The sequence below is a fragment of the Biomphalaria glabrata genome, chromosome 1, assembly GCF_947242115.1.
Source record: "Biomphalaria glabrata chromosome 1, xgBioGlab47.1, whole genome shotgun sequence".
NCBI classification, from domain to species: Eukaryota; Metazoa; Mollusca; class Gastropoda; family Planorbidae; genus Biomphalaria; species Biomphalaria glabrata.
This window is the reverse complement of record NC_074711.1, coordinates 55,974,681-55,992,017: the sequence shown is the minus strand read 5'-3', so window position 1 is coordinate 55,992,017 and position 17,337 is coordinate 55,974,681. Positions and strand designations below refer to the sequence as shown.

Genomic DNA, 17,337 nt, shown 5'->3' with positions numbered 1-17,337 from the left:
TCTATCATACCAGTCAGATGCTGCTAAGACTCAAGGCCAAAAAAGTTCTGGATCATACCTTCTACATTCCAACTTAAACAATCAATGTAACAATCTGCATCAAGCTCGGCCGTGGGGAACCATCTGTAGTCCAATTTCTGAAACAATAATTTTTTGTTTTGATTTTACAGGCTCAATTTTTCATTTCATGTAAGTTTACATTTTACAGCATCTAAGTTTACTAATTCAAACATAGAAGAAAAAGTTAAATATGGAATATGAAATAATATGCATTATTAGAGGGGAGGTAAACATAAACTGTTGGCAGTAAAAAATCTACCAGATCTAAAATAGTATACATTACTAAATAGATAAATAATCAGAAACAAAAATATTTTACATTAATTTAGCATTAAAAAAGCCAAGCAACAATAGATACATATACAATCAGACATTATAATAAACTTTATGGAACTGTTTAGAATAACTAGATACAAATGGAGATAAATTTAAGTTTATATAAACCAACTCTATTGATGTAGTTGGAACAAAGAAAATCTCTGGTTTTATCTATATAATTATTTCAAGGGTATTCTTCAATAGTGATAAAAAAATGAGTTTACTATAAAAAGGTTTGAGTGTATTTACAACTTATATAACTTATACAACCTTACTGAGGTTGTTGTTTTTTTTTCAACATAAAATGATTATATATAAATTTCTAGATCTCCATACAAGTGTGAAATACACAAGTGACAACGAAGGGGAATAGCTAAGAAGACTTTGGCTTTATTAAGTTGTTACTTGTCCCTTTTTAATTCTTTTATTTGTTATTAGTTCAGGTTTTTTTTTTCTTAAAAGAAAAGGTTTAATAAAATTTCAAAATCAATTATTTTCTGTAATGTGTCAATCTTTTAGTGGCTGCAATAGCTCTTATATACCACATAATCTTTTAAAAGTTGGGTTTAATTCTATACTTCAGTTAAATGTATGTTTTCAAGAGATGAGATGTTTAAAACACCCAACATGTTTAATTTTTTTTTTAATGTAAGAATTATAACTCAACTATGCACAAAGTTCCAGAATTGACAATTATCTGTGTGCAAAGAAAAAACGAGATCCATTTCCAAACTCTATAAGCTCTAATAAAAAAATTTTTCCTCAAAGTTTATTTTCTGTTAGTTTTTTTAATGCACATCTTTGCATTTTGGCACCATGATGAGTAAACCTTGTCATAACTTTTTAAGTTAATAGGTGGGCTAAAGGTAAATATTTAAATTAAATGCAAACATGATATATCAAATTTTGATACATTTTGGTTTGTTAAAGAATAATGAAAATATGGATTCTAGAATAGATTCCACTACCATTAATTGATTCATAGACTATAAAAAAAAAGGATATTTATTATTGCCTTTATAAAAGAACTAGCCGTATATTACCCGCAGCCACGGGTCTCAATAAGCGTGTCACTGATATATTGTATTAGAATAGTTTGTGGGAAGTGTGGTCAAGAGGCTAAGTACACCTGAACTTGGCTTGGCTACCTATGAAGGGTGCTTGAGGTTGGACACCCGACTCGAGCAGAGCTGTGTTTACTGAGCGCCTTAAAGCAGCACCAAAACCTTCTCCCAGATACCCACACCCCACAAATGTGATTGGACCATAGCGCTCTGAGCATGCTATAAGCATGAAAGTAGCGTTTTATAAAAGCTATACTAATAATTAGAAACAAATAAACAAAATAATAATGTTATAAGTAAAGCGAATGCGTGAATGTAAAAATAGTATGAGTGGAGCAATTAAAATAGCTAATCGACCTAAATTCATTTTTGTTACAGCAATTATTTTATGTTAGTATATTTAATATCACCCATATAGAGCCTCATTTGCCTGTCTAATCACAGTATGTTTACACTATGCTTGTAAGGTGTGGGCGACACATGAATGGAACTATAAAAATGTATGTCAACACGGCTTCGCAGCTATAGCGAACGAATGTAAGAAAAATGCTTTAGAAAAACAAATTTGAATGTTAATTTGATTAAAATATAAAATGAAGCATAAAACTATCTTTGCGAAGAGAAATTCTATTATCTTAGAGTTGAATTAGATCTAGGAATAGAGTTGAATAGACAGATGTGTAACATTTTATGAAAGCATGTACTACTTCTAAATTCACAGATATAAGGAGCAAATTTATGTAAAAATGCTTTTAAAAGACAAATTTGAAGCTTAATTTTAATAAATAATGAAATCAATAGACTATACTTTGTAATTTTCATGTGTCAAACTAACAAAGTATCTGTCAAAGTGTAGTTCTTAAATCAGATCTAGATCCTTTCGATCTTTTCTCATGTAAACATGGTAAATATTGCCTAGATCCATAAAATAGCAATACTTTCATAGAGTTGGGCAATTTTTTTTTTTTTTTTTTGAGGGTCTTAAGATTGTTTTAGGGCTACTATACAATGAACAGTAAAAGAGGGGAAAAAAAGTAAGCTGGATAGAGGAAAATATGGGAATAAAACATCAACTAATTGACTGGCCTTACATGATGGCTGATCACTCATGGAGTTCAATGGTCCAACAGACTTTGTGACAGGTGAAGGGGACTTTGTGGTATTTATGAATATTTTACATTTAAAAGCCCTCATATTCAATGACAATTTTTTGAAAAAAAAATTGGAGCAAAAGAAAATTACGCACTATTAAGTGTAATAATTAAGTGCTTAAAAAAAAGGACGGAAGTGTCATTTTGTGCTGTTAAACATTTTATGTGGGCTTTATGAAAATGTATTAGTTGCAAATGCTAAAAAAATATTGTTTTGGTAAAATAGAGCACTTGTAGGTTTGAATGTAAAAAGAGCTTAGATGTTCATCCATGTAACTGTCAAGTTAGAAATAATGTATTTTTTCGTACACCCTAAGTAAGAAAATTAGTGATGAGGGAATCAACCAGTCAGTCAGTCAGCTTATGTTTTATATATATATATATAAAGAAATAGGGTACTAATATTTCTTTAATATAACTTAATTGGTGACATTTTAAAATAATTAATGGACATCAAAGACAGAACTAAACAAATAAACAATTATAAAGTCTTATAACATTAGATTAACATATTACTTGAATCTATACTTGTTGGGTTGATTATATTAATTGACGCATAAAAAAATAATGATTGTGTTTCCAAATGTCTTAATTTTGTGTTACTTGTACTTATTATTTAAAATATTTACATATTTCAATAATATAATTGTGTACGTAACAAATATAAGCATGTTTATTTTTTAAATTCTTTAAATAAATTCAATGTGAGATCTCTTTATCCTTAGTTATCAATATAAAGTTAAAATTTTTTAAACCAAACAAAACAGGATATATATTTATACATTTACATATATATATATATGTATATATATATATATTACATATACATACATACATATATAAATACACACACACACATATATACATTTGTACACAAAAAATGTATATCTACAGTAACAATATATAACGTAACAGATGTAGAGTCAAGTTAATGATCAGGGATCTAAAGCTACTAAACAAGATTTTTAAAAAAAAGCATCTATATGTTGAAGAATACGGTTAGGGTGGCCAACAATCTTAACAAACCTTGTCGATCTCATGTTTAGTTCTGCTGGGACATTGCTAAGAAACAAAGTCAATGGTAAACTAATTACATCTTACTATCACTTAAAAGATATACAGCAAACAGTTTAGATTATTTCTCTAGACCTATTTTTAAAAATTAGTTTGTCATTGACATACCATTAACGTATTGGCTTTTAGACAGGAAATATTTGGTTGCAACAAGTAAATAATATTTGCGATGTGCAAGTGTTATAAAATAAAAAAGTTTCCAGCACAGCTGGCTAATAACAATATCAAAATAACACTTTAATAATAATAATATAACATGTCAAAGTAATGTTAAATGTTATTTTGCAAAGCTCCTATATGAAAATTAGGTATAACATTTTGGATTAATAACATTTTACATTAAATATTTCTTACTCTTTTCTAGGCTTAAATATATGTTTCTATATATAAACATAGAAATAAGCTCCATTAATGAGTTCAAGATTATAATATAAAATAGTGATTTAAAAAAAAACAAACTCTGTCAGATTTGGGCGCAGAAGGAAACACTTCTCCACTTAAAATGGTTGCCTAAAACAGTTTGTAAATAAACTTTAAAATTAAATGTCTAATTGGCTAAGATTAGAAGGTCATGCAAACTAAAAGTAAGGTTCCTATTATCATTTAAAAAATTATTAACTTTAGGGTCTTAAAAAAAATACATACACACACATATATATTTTTATGGGACCTTCTTGGAGGTAAGTTAGTATGTTTTTATCATCCGTCAACAAAATATGTTTTTATCATCCCTCATCAAATATTTACTGAATTGTTGAAATGGATTATTTAAATTACAAGAAAAGTTCAATATAATGTACTAACTAAAAACTATAGACTTTAAGAAAGGAAAAGGCATTTAAGCAAACCATCAATATTTTTTCTAAAATAATAAAAAAATAAACAACTTTTGCTTTAGATATTTAGATACTAACATACAACAACTTATGTTCATGTTTTTTTAACAATGTATGGGGAGTATTTTTTAGGGCAATTCAATTAAATAAATATAAATATTAAAAATGATATAAAAGAAAAATAAAGTAAAATTCCATTTACTGTAACAATAAACCATCTTCTTCATTGAGAGGAGGAGCTGCCTCTAAAAACTATTTTTGTTATCAGCCAAATTTTATAAAATGAAATATTATCATTCTTTGCTAACTAATGAGTGGAAATTTAAAAAAATTGTATACATGTTAACATAGCAATTTTGAAATAAAACAACAGACTAGATACAAAATATATTTTTTTTCTAATAAATGAAAACTAGTACAAACATATTTGATATAAAAATTTCCAACATAAATGCCTCCTTATGCATTGTCAAGAAAATAAAAATGTAACAAAATTCTAATCTAATAAGAAAATATTGACCTAAAAGAAATGTTAAAAGCATTGTTTAAAAAAAAAAAAAAAAAAAAAAAAAAGTAATTTGAAAAAGTGATCAACTAAATAAGTGAGAAGAATAAGGAGATTTACTGATGATATTTAAAAAATATATACACACAAAAAAATAAATGAAGGGTCTTTTAAAATCTAAATTACTAAATGTCCATAAATCAAGAGATTCGGCCTGTTTCATTTACCAAATGTTATAAAAAGATGTTACAATCAACTAGAACGAAAACCAGACTTTAACTTTGCGTAAATGTCAACTATTGTTGTGTGGACTAAAAAAAATGTCCACATTATGCTTTAATTGGAGATTTAACTTGAAAACCTTGGTTTTTGTTCATAATGATTTACTACTACCCCATCCCTTGTACATGTACACTACTGCCTGGTCGTGCGGTTTGCGCGCTGGATTGTCGTTTGGATTTATCGATGGTCCCGGGTTTAAACCCTGCCCGCTCCCATCCCCTGTCGTCCTGCGGGAGGTTTGGACTAGGAAGTAAACTATCTTCAACTCTGAAGGAACATCCGAAATATGTAAAACATTTTACAAAACAAAACAAATGAAAATAAAAGAAGAGCTAAACAAATGTAATCATAATTTCAGTTTTTAAACATCCTGATTGAAATGTGTATTATGGCACAACCAAAAATATATATATATATCTTTGACTCCCTCTATCCTTTTCTTTCTTCTTACAGATATTATGTTCTATCTAACTGTCCCTTCTATCACTCCCCTGCTATACCTGAACTACATCTTTGCCTTTATTCTGGAGTAAAACGTTCACTAATATGTTACTTTTGGAATGCTTAGTATCATACCAATATTACACGAGCTTAACTTTAAAAATAAAAAAATTAATGAATAAATTTTTTTGTTCTATTTAAACAATGATTTTGTTAGGGATTACAATTTCATAATGATAAAGCTTCTGTGTTTTTTTTTGTTGTTTTTTTTTACAATATCAGTGGTGCTCCTCCCCTTAATGTCTTCAGAATGAAAATAATTTTTGGTTAAAATAAGTAGCCACATCTCTTGAAAAGGAATAAAGAGAAACAAAAAAAGACATTTGTACACCACAAACAAAATATATATTTTAAAAACTTACATGACTACTGTCAGTGTTTGATGGTGTAGGCTCAAAAATGTGAATTTTTCTACCAAAACTAGCTGCAATCTAATAAATATTTTATTTGTTAATATGGATTTAAAGAAACACAGTCTATGATTATATTATTTCCAACATAAAATTGCACTAGATGTCAGAACATTTCAGATGGCAACAAAACAAAATTGTGTACCTTTCCTGTATCTGTCGAACAATCCACACAGCTAACTTTAATGCTGCCCCGTAGCACACCAGGGATGGTGACCACCCTCTCAAAGTTACTTGCCAAAATAACTATATCACATCCTGATGCATAAGCCTTGAGGTAAACAAAACAAACAAAATGATTACTTTAAAAATCATTATTAAAAAAAAAAACAAATTTGCATCATTACAAAGGGCACACAGTTCACATTTTATAATTATTTTTATAATTATTTTGGTTTCTCTGAAAATCAATGAAACCTAAAGCTTTCAAAGCTGCCACTCACTGTCACATACATGTGAATTTTTTTTTTCATAATTCTGGTTTTTTTTTGTTTTAAATAGTTTTGTGTTCTAAGCTTTTTGTTGTCATGAATCTTTAGTGCTTAAGATAACATACCTTAGTTTCTTGTACTACTTATAGTAAAGAAGATGGTTTGGCTGTGTGTTCTTTCTGTGCTACAATGTCTATTGTTTCCCCATTGTGAAGTACATAATTACAAAATTATTTTAATCAGGTTCAATATTCTGGTTTGCATGTTCAGCGGCATCACTAAATGTCTACTAATTCTATGTTTCAGGGTGCTAGGTATGGGACCCATATTGAGCCAAACTTTGATCCTGTTATGGCATGATTAAGAATTAGTTATTTGTTTCAGGATTAGGGGGAAGCTTTTACTTAGTGATGATGATGTGATATAACTTTAAAAAGTAAGAACACTCTAGGAGATGATATAAACATAAAACAAGACGCTTTTCTTATCACTGTAGGAATAAGAAGCATTATATAGATGGCTAGAAATAGATGACATTTGACGGTTCCCTTCTTGAGTATTAAACACGTTTGATGTTCAATACTAGCTCGACTACCTTTATCGATTGTTGGCCTTTTGCAGGTGTTCTCTGTTCCAGCATTAAGTTCGATGTTACATCCATTCGAGTTAGTTTGTATTTTAAGTACTTGACACAACGGACAATCCATAATTGAGCCAGGCATTTCCGCCTGTGTAGTTTTTGGGAGTTCTTGAGTTCTGCAGCTGGGATTAAGTGTGTATATGAAGTGTGTTACTTATGCATAGTTATTATTATATATATATATATGTATTGTAAAGAAGCATAATACCTTTTAATACTCATCATCCAATCATATTTGGCTATAAAATGTTAAATTGTTAAATGAGAGTTAGCGATATCATTCCCTAGCTAAACCTGTGAATGCCTCCTTCACACTCACTGTAATTGAAAAGAGACAATTTTGTCTAAAAGGTATTCAGAAAATGTCTACAATTTAAAAAAAACAAAACCCATAAATATAATATATATATATATATAAAAGAAAACAAAAAAAAAAAAAAAAAACATTTCAATCTAGCTGAATAGTGAAATATATAGTGAAATTTCACCTCACAAGTGTCATCCCTTAATGCCATAAGTGTTCCCATAGCTGTAGAAATATCTTTATACTGCCTTAATTCATATGATTTTTTTTTCTCAGTTTTAGAGTGTGATGTTATAAAAGTAAAATCCAATTAGCTACAAAATGAATATCTCTACTAAACTACTTGTCTTCCCCTTATATATTAATATGAATATGATCAAATGTGATTTAATATGAAAGCATGTCTTAACATTTTTAGTAATAGGCTCTGACAGCTCTACTTAGTTTTATTTTTCCATTTTTATGGAGAATGTAGGATTCTACTGTTGCTTTAGTCTCCCTTACTTTTGGAATTTTAATATAATTTTTCAAACAATAACTGAGAGAATGTATATATAACTATGATAATTGAGTGTCTAGTAGTTAATTTTTTTACTTTTTTTTTCTTTTAATTTCCTTGCTAAAAAATAACTAGATCTAGTATTTTTTTTTATAATATATTTTTCACTTCTAAAGATCTACAAGTATTACTAAGAAGTAGATCCAGATCTGTCTTCATCTGAATTACAACATATAAATGAAGTCAAAATTTTTTTTTATTGAATAAAAAAAAAAAATTAGAAGTAGAGTCTAGAGAGTAAAATCTATAATTCTTATGAATCTATCTAACTCTTATTAAATAGTATCTATCTTGTTATCTTATATATATAAAGAGAGAGATTACTTCAAAGAGAAGATAATTATGTACTACGCTTTTCATGTGTCAATCTAGTCATGCACGTTAATCAGTGACTAAAACTTTAAGTTGGCCAAGTCGTTGATTTTCCTGGCTGATTCTGCAACCCATTCCATTTTCTAATGCGAGGAATTAGGCTGCGACTAAGGAAGAAGGGGCACTTACAAACTGCAGTATGAATTTGTCCTAGCATATTGAAATAAGAAATTATGTGCCTCTCTTCTTTGCTTCTTTCTGACTATTTTGAGTATTTTATTAGGTTTTGTTTTTCTATTTTTAAATTATAAATGGTTCAGTCATTTTAGTGTTTTATGTAATATTGCCAATTTACTTTTTATTTTTCTGTTGTGAAGTCTCTAAATTTTGTATTTTACTAATGGTGTTATTATAATAATAATATATAAAATATTAAATGTGAATGTTCATTTGTTATAATTATAAATCTCACTGCTCTACTTTACATTTGTTCTAGTTTCTTATGTTTTCTTGAGTTGAAGGGTCTCAAACGGGATGCATATATAATATATATATATATATATATTGTTGTAACTCCGCTCCCTTGCCACACAGATGGTGCACAGGAGAGCACCATTGAACACACGAGAAGACATGTTTAGACAGGAAGAAGGACTGTTGTGAGCCGGCTAAAAGTCATGGGAGTCTGTACAGTCTGGTACTGACTGCTGTCCTTTGTGATACTAGGAAACTGTTTGGGAAACCTGGAGCGACACTGGGAAGTGTGTCGGTGGTCTGTTCTGTGTTCTGGTATGAAGTAGGACTCTTAGAACTTAAGACATATTACTCCCTGTGACTTTAAAGCAGAAGTCTAACAAGTAACTATTACTATTTGTTGATGCTTATAATAAATAAATACATCGTTTACTGTTGCCAAATGCCTTTCGTTGAGTGCCTGCCTTAGAGTTAAAACAATATATATATATATATAAGTATAATTAGTAAATAATCTAATACTTACTAATAGGCCTAACTAAGGTTTAGATGAAGTCAAGTTATAATTAATAATACTATTAATACCATTTTAGCCTTTAAAAATAATGATATAATGATAATAATCTTAGTCTTAGATATCTCGAGAGTCTAGCTAGACTCTACTAGAGTACTCTAGACATTAGTCTAGAATTTTAGAAAATTTAGTTAAAATTATAAAGTTTATATTTATAATATTAGATCTAAATATTAATAATTAATTATTAATAGAAATTTAATAGATCTATAATACCAGATGATAAGTACTTTAAGTAGTAATATTCATATTGTAAAATATCCATTTGACTTAGTCTAGTAGTCTAGTCCTAGAGATCTAGTCTAGATATAGTAGATTTAATAAGATTAGTAAGTAAGTAGATCTAATGGTAAAACTTTACATCGAAGGATCCTTTTGAAGAATGTTACGCAAGTGGCAGCACCGCGCTGTCTATCGCTACGGTAATCAGGTCACAAGGTCACTACCAGCTAGATGGTGTCAGTAGTATCATGTAATTGTTCGTGATAGATCTAGTCATGCTCTAATGATATGAAAACTCTGGATCTATATTATGTCTATGTAATAATAAAATATTATAAAGGCTATAAAAAATAAATATTGAGAAAGAATGAAGCCCCCCATTGAAGCTTTATTTTTTCTGATTTGTTTATGAGGCTAAACAAATGTATGGTTTCCTATTATGTACGGGTCATAGGCCTATATATATATATATAAAAGTTTTACCGATCTAATTGAAAGCCTGAGTAGTAATTCATTGTAATAATTTGTAACCTTTAAACTTTAACTTTACGTTAATTGAAAGCCTGAGAGTAGTAATTCATTGTGTCATTGTAATAATTTGTAACCTTTAACTTTAAACTTTAACTTTACGTTAGTTAAATAGTTTAATAGTTAAGTCAACTTAAGACCACTTAAGTTTTAAATTTTATTTTTAAGTTATAGATCTATTAGATCTATAACTAGATCTAGATCTATAACTCAGTATATAAGTTTCTTAATAAAATAATTTAGTTTAAGTTAACTTTAGTCTTTACTTACTACTTAGTACTTACGATAAAAACAACACCTTCTACTGTTCCAAGGGCATAACAATATCCTCTGTTGCAAGCACCAGTTAAAATTTGATGTCTGTTCATGTTGTTTAATTGTGAGAAAAAAAAGTTTATTTGGTAAGATCTGTCACGGCATTACATTATTGATATATTTACTAAAAACAATACATTGTGTACACAAAATCAGATGATTTTACTGCTTCCTGCCATCCGGCGGCCATTTTGGAAAAATTATTCCAATTTTTGTAGCCAGATAAAGTAAAATAGTTGAGGTCTAACAAGTTGTAGACAATATATATATATATATATATATATATATATATATATATATATATATATATATATATATATATAGTCTACAATATATATTTGCTATTTTGTATATAGCCTGTAGATCTACAAGATATATCTTAGATATCTATATCTAGAATAATCTAGATCTATTTTATTTATATATACTCTTTTTTTTTCTTTGTAGATGTAGTCTAGATCTATTATAAATTGGACAAATTCTGTTCTTATTTTCAATTTCCCTTTGAAGTTGTTTTTTAGCGGCCCCCGAAAGGGGAAAAGACGCTATTAGTTTTGTGCGAAATGTCTGTTCATCTGTCCCGTTTAGATCTCGTAAACTAGAAAAGATATTGAAAATCCGACATCACAATATTTTAGACTATTCAAAGTTCTGATGCAACGGCTACTTTTTTTTTTCTGAAAGCGAAAAAATCTAATTTTTAAAATCAGTTATGCAAGCAGTTTTTTAAAGAGAAAAAGCTAATTAGTATGCATTATAAGTTAGACCTAAGTTAAAACGAATAGTAATTTTGTAAACATAATTTTCGTGAACAATTTTTATTGCTGAAATGTTGTCTTTTTTTTTAGCATGATTTTATCATGTACAGTAAGGATAAAAACCTCAATGTGTCTCTTTTATCTGTAGATCAAGAAAAAGCCTTTGACCGAGTAAGCCATAGCTTCATGTTCAAGGTGCTTGAGAAATGTTAAATAAGTTCCCTGTTAATCAGATATATAAAGCTTGTCTATACCAATGCAACAAGTAGATTGATAATTAATCATTCTCTCAGTAGGAGTATCCTCATACAAATTTAAGGTCTGTCAGACAGGGCTGTCCCTTATCCCCCTTCTTGTATATCCTTTGCTTGGAACCCTTCTTGGAATCTATAAGATCTGACCCATCCATTATTGGGATAAATATACCGGGTCGTTCCTTCTCAACCATCAAAGTCAAAGCCTATGCGGATGATACAACCTTTTTTCCATCTTCAGAGCAAGATATTGAGAATATACTAAAGAAATTTACACTTTTCGGAGAAGCTAGTGGTTCAAAAATAAATATAAATAAATCCTCTGTAATGGGACTAGGGAAATGGAAATTCAAAGAGAATTGCGCTTTCAGAATTGTTGATAAAATCAAGATTTGTGGTATTGTCTATACCTGTAATCCTTTGTTCTATTGTAAAGACCAGTGGGAGAATATTTTTGTCAAAGCCTCAAACTTAATTAAACTTTATCAGCACACAGGTTCTACAATATTTGGTAGAGCTGTATTGATAAATAGTTTGGTCATTCCAAAGATTGTCTATTTAGCTAACATTACAGAGCCACCTTCTAAATTCATAAACAAGCTGAACAAGTTAATTAGAAGCTTTATATTTAAAAACACTATTAGGAGCATTAAGCACACTACACTCATTCAAAACAAAGAGGATGGGGGGATAAACTTGCAAGATGTTAAAACAAAAATACAGTCGCTAAGGCTAAAATTTGTAGGTCAAGTAGTTAGGAACCCAACAAACTTTCCCTTGACAATTTACTATTATGGTTTAAGATTAAGTAGTCTTCTTCCAATACACAATGATACTCCTCACTATTTTGGTACAGTCACTCATCCATTTTACAGATCTATTTCAAGAATTTTACCTGGTAATGAACATTTAATACACAACAAAACCAAAGAATCATACACAACACTTAAAAAGCTGTTACAGGAAAGCCTAGTGAATAGGATTAAGTGGGGGAGAGTTCTTGGGGTGACAGAATTCAAGGACACATTCATAAACCTACACAGTAAACATATCCCACCAAAAGCTAGAGAGATTAGTTATAGACTTTTCTTTGGGATGACCCCTATGGTTAGAAGACGGGCAAATGACCGTGAATGTATATTATGCCACCTTGAAAATGCTGATAACGAGAAACACATGTATTTGGAATGTCCATTATTCCTTCAAGTTAGAAGTACTGTAATGGACCTATTGGAAGCAAACTGTGGCAATTATGTAAATGTTAACTTGTCTATTATTTTAAACAAGCTGCCAAAACTAAAAAATAAAATGATACATAACTTTAACTTGATTATTGTTTCCGAATACAGGAATCTTGTTTGGGCTAGCTGGCTCAAATGTCTACATAATAATAAGGTGTTTGATCCTAATCACTTGGAATTAACATTTAGAAAAATAATGGACTTTAGGGTAGAGAATTATCTAGTTTGATTTTCATATACCTGTATAATGCTCATGTAGTTTTTCAGAAATAGGGTGTTGGGGGTCAGGGATATCTGATATTGTGTTGATTGTTCTGGAGTAGAGTATACTTGTATCATTTTTCTGTCTTTAGGGGGTTCATTGGTTAGGTAGTATGTCTTTGATATTAAATAATATTTCTATTACTGTTATTATATTTTTAGGTTAATCACTTTTCAATTGTTTATGATTTAATACTTGTGAATTATGGTAACTTACAAATAAAAACATATTAAAAAAAAAAAAAAAAAGCCCACAAAAGAGGCAAGATGGCCCATAAAAGAGGCATATAAAGGCCAAAAAAGAGGCAAAGAAAAGAGGCATAAGGCCCAAGGATTCCTATGATGATAAAGCTAAAACTGAATAGCGCAAATTCTGAGGTTTCCTTTAGAAAAAAAAAAAAAAAAAAAGAGATTGATCCTTTTCAAAACAATTACATCTATTATAAGACTTCAGTTAGGCCAGGAGAGGCGCGGTAGCTGAGCGGTAAAGCGCTTGGCTTCCGAACCGGGTGCCCCGGGTTCGAATTCTGGTGAAGACTGGGATTTTCAACTTCGGAATCATTGGGCGCCTCTGAGTCCACCCAGCTCCAATGGGTACCTGATATTAGTTGGGGAAAAGTAAAGGCGGTTGGTCGTTGTGCTGGCTACATGACACCCTCGTTAACCGTAGACCACAAAAACAGATGAACTTTACATCATCTGCCCTATAGACCACAAGGTCTGAAAGGGGAACTAGTTAGGCTTTGCATTCACTTGCACCTATATCCTTTGATCTGCTGTACCGTTGGAGCCCTATACAAGATCTGTCAACCTTCTTTCTCCATTCTTATCTCTCATTTGTCTTTGATATAATTTCATTTGGATCTTCTTTCTGAAAATTTTGAAGCCTGCCTGGGTGGACCACTTCGGGGGCCGATTTTGAGTTTGTGTTTCCACACAAACTGTCTTTGTAATCTTGTTTTTAAATATATTTAAATTATCTAGTTTTTGTCAAAATAACTGTAAAACATAGATCTATTGTCTTGGCCCCATTTTTTTCCCCTGTAAGAATATAGGATAGACAATTTTTAAAATTTAAGTAAAATAAGTGAAAAGCCAAAAAATAACATTTCCCAGGATCTGTCACCAGATCATCAGAGTATGATCAGAGTGTAGATAATTAAATATCCTTATCTTAAATATAAAGATACACGCAGCATATACATCTTCTATGTTAGGCATATATGTATATGGCTCCTTAAATTCTGTTTCGGAAGACAATGGATGCGCCCACGCGAGTCACTCACTGGTTTTTGGTTTCGTCTTGAGACAAGGGCATAATCTGGTGTAGGTGGCTATATAGGGGACACGACTATTCGTTCACTGACATTTCGGTCACCGACAAATCGTTCACGACTACTCGTTCACGCAACTATTCGTTCACCAGACGTTTCGTTCACCCGACAATTCGTTCACGCGACATATCCCTCACGTGACATATCGCTCACGGACTATTCGCTCACAGACAACTTATGTTCACCATCTGGAGGGTTTTTAAACTTTAAAAAAAGCCATCTGGACGAGGGGGTTTAAACTCAGAAACCCCCTTGACTTAGCTACGCTCAAAGAATTTTAGTGTATATATAATTTTCTTTATTTTTTATATTGAAGAGGTATTTTTTTAGCATCAACCCCCGCTGAAAGGGGTTAAACTCAAAACCCTCTTTGGTTTCGCTAATAGCATTTTGAGTGCAATATATTCTTTTTTTTATATTGAAGAGGTATTTTTTAGCTTCAAACCCCGCTGAAGGGGGTCTAAACCTAAAACCCCTTTGGCTACTCTCATAGAATTTTTGAGTGTGTACTTTGCTTTTATTATGCTGAAGGGGAAGGGGGTTATTGTAAATTTCGGAGGGGTTTTAAAATCTAAATCTTCCTTAGCTATGCTCTTAAAATTTGGGGATTGTCGTTTGCATTCATTGCTTTTTTTTTTTTTTTAATAGAAACGGGAGTTTTATAAATGAGGGGGGTTTAACTGCAAAACCCCCTGGTAGGGGGTTTTAAACTTAAACTCCCTTGGCTGCGTTGGGGCAAGTGATGGATTAGTATTAAAAATAAAATCTCACCTAAAATAAACAAAATCAAAGCAAAAAATCAGTCACTTAATTCCGACTCCCCCCCCCCCCAAAAAAAAAAAGGGGGGGGGGGATTTCATGGCTACGCCCATGATAGGCTTCATGTAGTGATGAGAACTAAACTAACTTTTAAAAGTTATACTAAAACTAGTTTTCAACTAAAATAAAGTAGTTAAACTATTAGTTTATCATGAATTTCAAAAGATAGTTAAACTAAACTAAAGACAGTTAATTAAACTATAACAAACTTTTCATAACTTTTTTTTTTTGGGGGGGGGGGGAGGGGGGGGACAGGGTTGAACTAGACCTATATAGGATATAATCATCCGACTGCATGCCTACGGTACGGTTCAATCTTATTCTTTTAACATTCTAGTAATATTTATCTATAATAAAATCAGTAATAAAGAATATGTCTCTTACATAAACGTTAATGCACAATAAAATTTAAAAAAATTCTAAATAAATATGTGTGCTTGTATTTTTGCCCTGAATTAAAACCTTTCGAAAATAATGGTACTCTTTTAAAAAAAAATATGTTCACTTATTATATAACGGAAAATCTTACTTATACCGGTAAAGTTTAAAATCTCATTAAATAACATATATATTATAGGCCTACTTTTAGAATTTCAAATTTAGATCTAGTAACCAAAGAAATAGAAACAAAATCGTTGGTTTTTAAAACATTTGACCTGTCTTATATCTTATCTTATATAATACAGACGTTACTTCAGAAAAGAAGATGATTACGTCCTACGCGTCATGCATTTGGTCATGCATATTAACCAATGACTTAAATTTTGCCAAGTCACTGGTTTTCCTGGCTAGCTCAGGCAACCCATTACATGCTGTCACGATCATCAATGGTGTTGATGTCACAATCTTAGATGGTGCTACTGTCACGATCAAACTTGAACTATATTGCACCATCAATGATCGTGATTGCCGAGGATCTTGAAATGATCTTTCGATAAGATGATCGTATAGAAGTAGACGGATCTATGTTGATAATACGATCATACAGAATGTTGCCAATTGATAAGAGGATCATCTAGGTCTAGGAGTTACAACTTGACAAATATGATCTAAGTACGATCTAAATTCAATGAAGAAACTTCTCTTCGTCCAAAAACAATTACTTTAATTAATAACTTGAAAACACTATTCACAAATAGTTACAATGGTTAAAATGTACTTGAATTGAATCTACACAATAGTATATCTGAGTCTTGATACAAATAAAAAATATATTCTCAATTTCACGTTACATACAAGTTAGATGTTAACACTACAACTTCCGAGACAAGACTGATGCTATTTTGCATCTTCGCCGGGTTTCAGCTCGTAATCACGTGATCAACAACTTACCCCTCCCAGACCAACCAATCATTGCAGTCTAATGTACAACAATTAACTTTTGGAACCAATGGATTTCATTTAATTACATGCTTGGTTTTTTTTCCCAGCTATGTCAAGCTATGTCGGCAAACAACCCGAAACTGTTACCATATATGGTCATACTGTACGTGACATATTACCCCCCGCTATCTTAAGCATTTGTATGGTAATAGAAATGCGTATAATACACAAAAAAATTATTATGACATTACAACTCATTTGGTTAATAGCAATGCGAAAATGTGTACATATCCAAAAACATTATACATGAAAAAATAAAAAAAAATGGTTGAAATGCTACAAGATGATTATAGTTACACAATTAGATGCACATTTTTGATCATAGTTCATAAAAAATATGTATAATGTCCCTAAACATTAACAAGTTACTGTACACTTGATGTCACATTCGAAATGAAATAAGGCTATACTAAAATATAATAAATATGAGTAACTTTTCTTCGAAGGTACTTTGAATCTGTAATAAACATATTACAAAGTTAATGTGATAATACAATGACGAAACTAAGTAATTAACTATATACATCTGGACAGTGTGTCAGCGAATACGTTCAAGTGACCTGGTATTGTCTTGACATCAAAGTGGTAGTCCATGAGTTGTAGACTCCAACGTGTTAATCGTCCGTTTGCTATCTTCTTTGAATTCAGAAAAGCTAGTGGTGCATGGTCTGTAAGTAGTGTGAAGTGTGCACCCAATAAGTATTTGGTGAATTTGGAAATGGCCCAG

At 30.7% G+C, this 17,337-nt stretch overlaps 1 protein-coding gene across 8 annotated transcripts in view; it reads right to left on the bottom strand.

Annotated features, from left to right (window-relative positions):
- The window catches only part of LOC106052282 (dmX-like protein 2), a 53,491-nt gene extending 42,735 nt beyond the window's left edge, over positions 1–10,756 (bottom strand). For 5 of the 8 annotated variants that reach the window (XM_056045204.1, XM_056045223.1, XM_056045210.1 and 2 more), the window contains exons 1-6: positions 10,530–10,756; positions 6,347–6,472; positions 6,154–6,222; positions 4,127–4,177; positions 3,620–3,655; positions 59–137 (exon numbers count right to left, since the gene is read on the bottom strand). In XM_056045204.1, the coding sequence (XP_055901179.1) occupies positions 59–137; positions 3,620–3,655; positions 4,127–4,177; positions 6,154–6,222; positions 6,347–6,472; positions 10,530–10,613 (445 nt within the window). In that variant the 5' untranslated portion in view covers positions 10,614–10,756. The remainder of the gene's footprint in view (positions 1–58; positions 138–3,619; positions 3,656–4,126; positions 4,178–6,153; positions 6,223–6,346; positions 6,473–10,529) is intronic. The other 3 variants (XM_056045233.1, XM_056045240.1, XM_056045246.1) reach the window with 3 other exon arrangements.
- Positions 10,757–17,337: the final 6,581 nt, after the last annotated feature.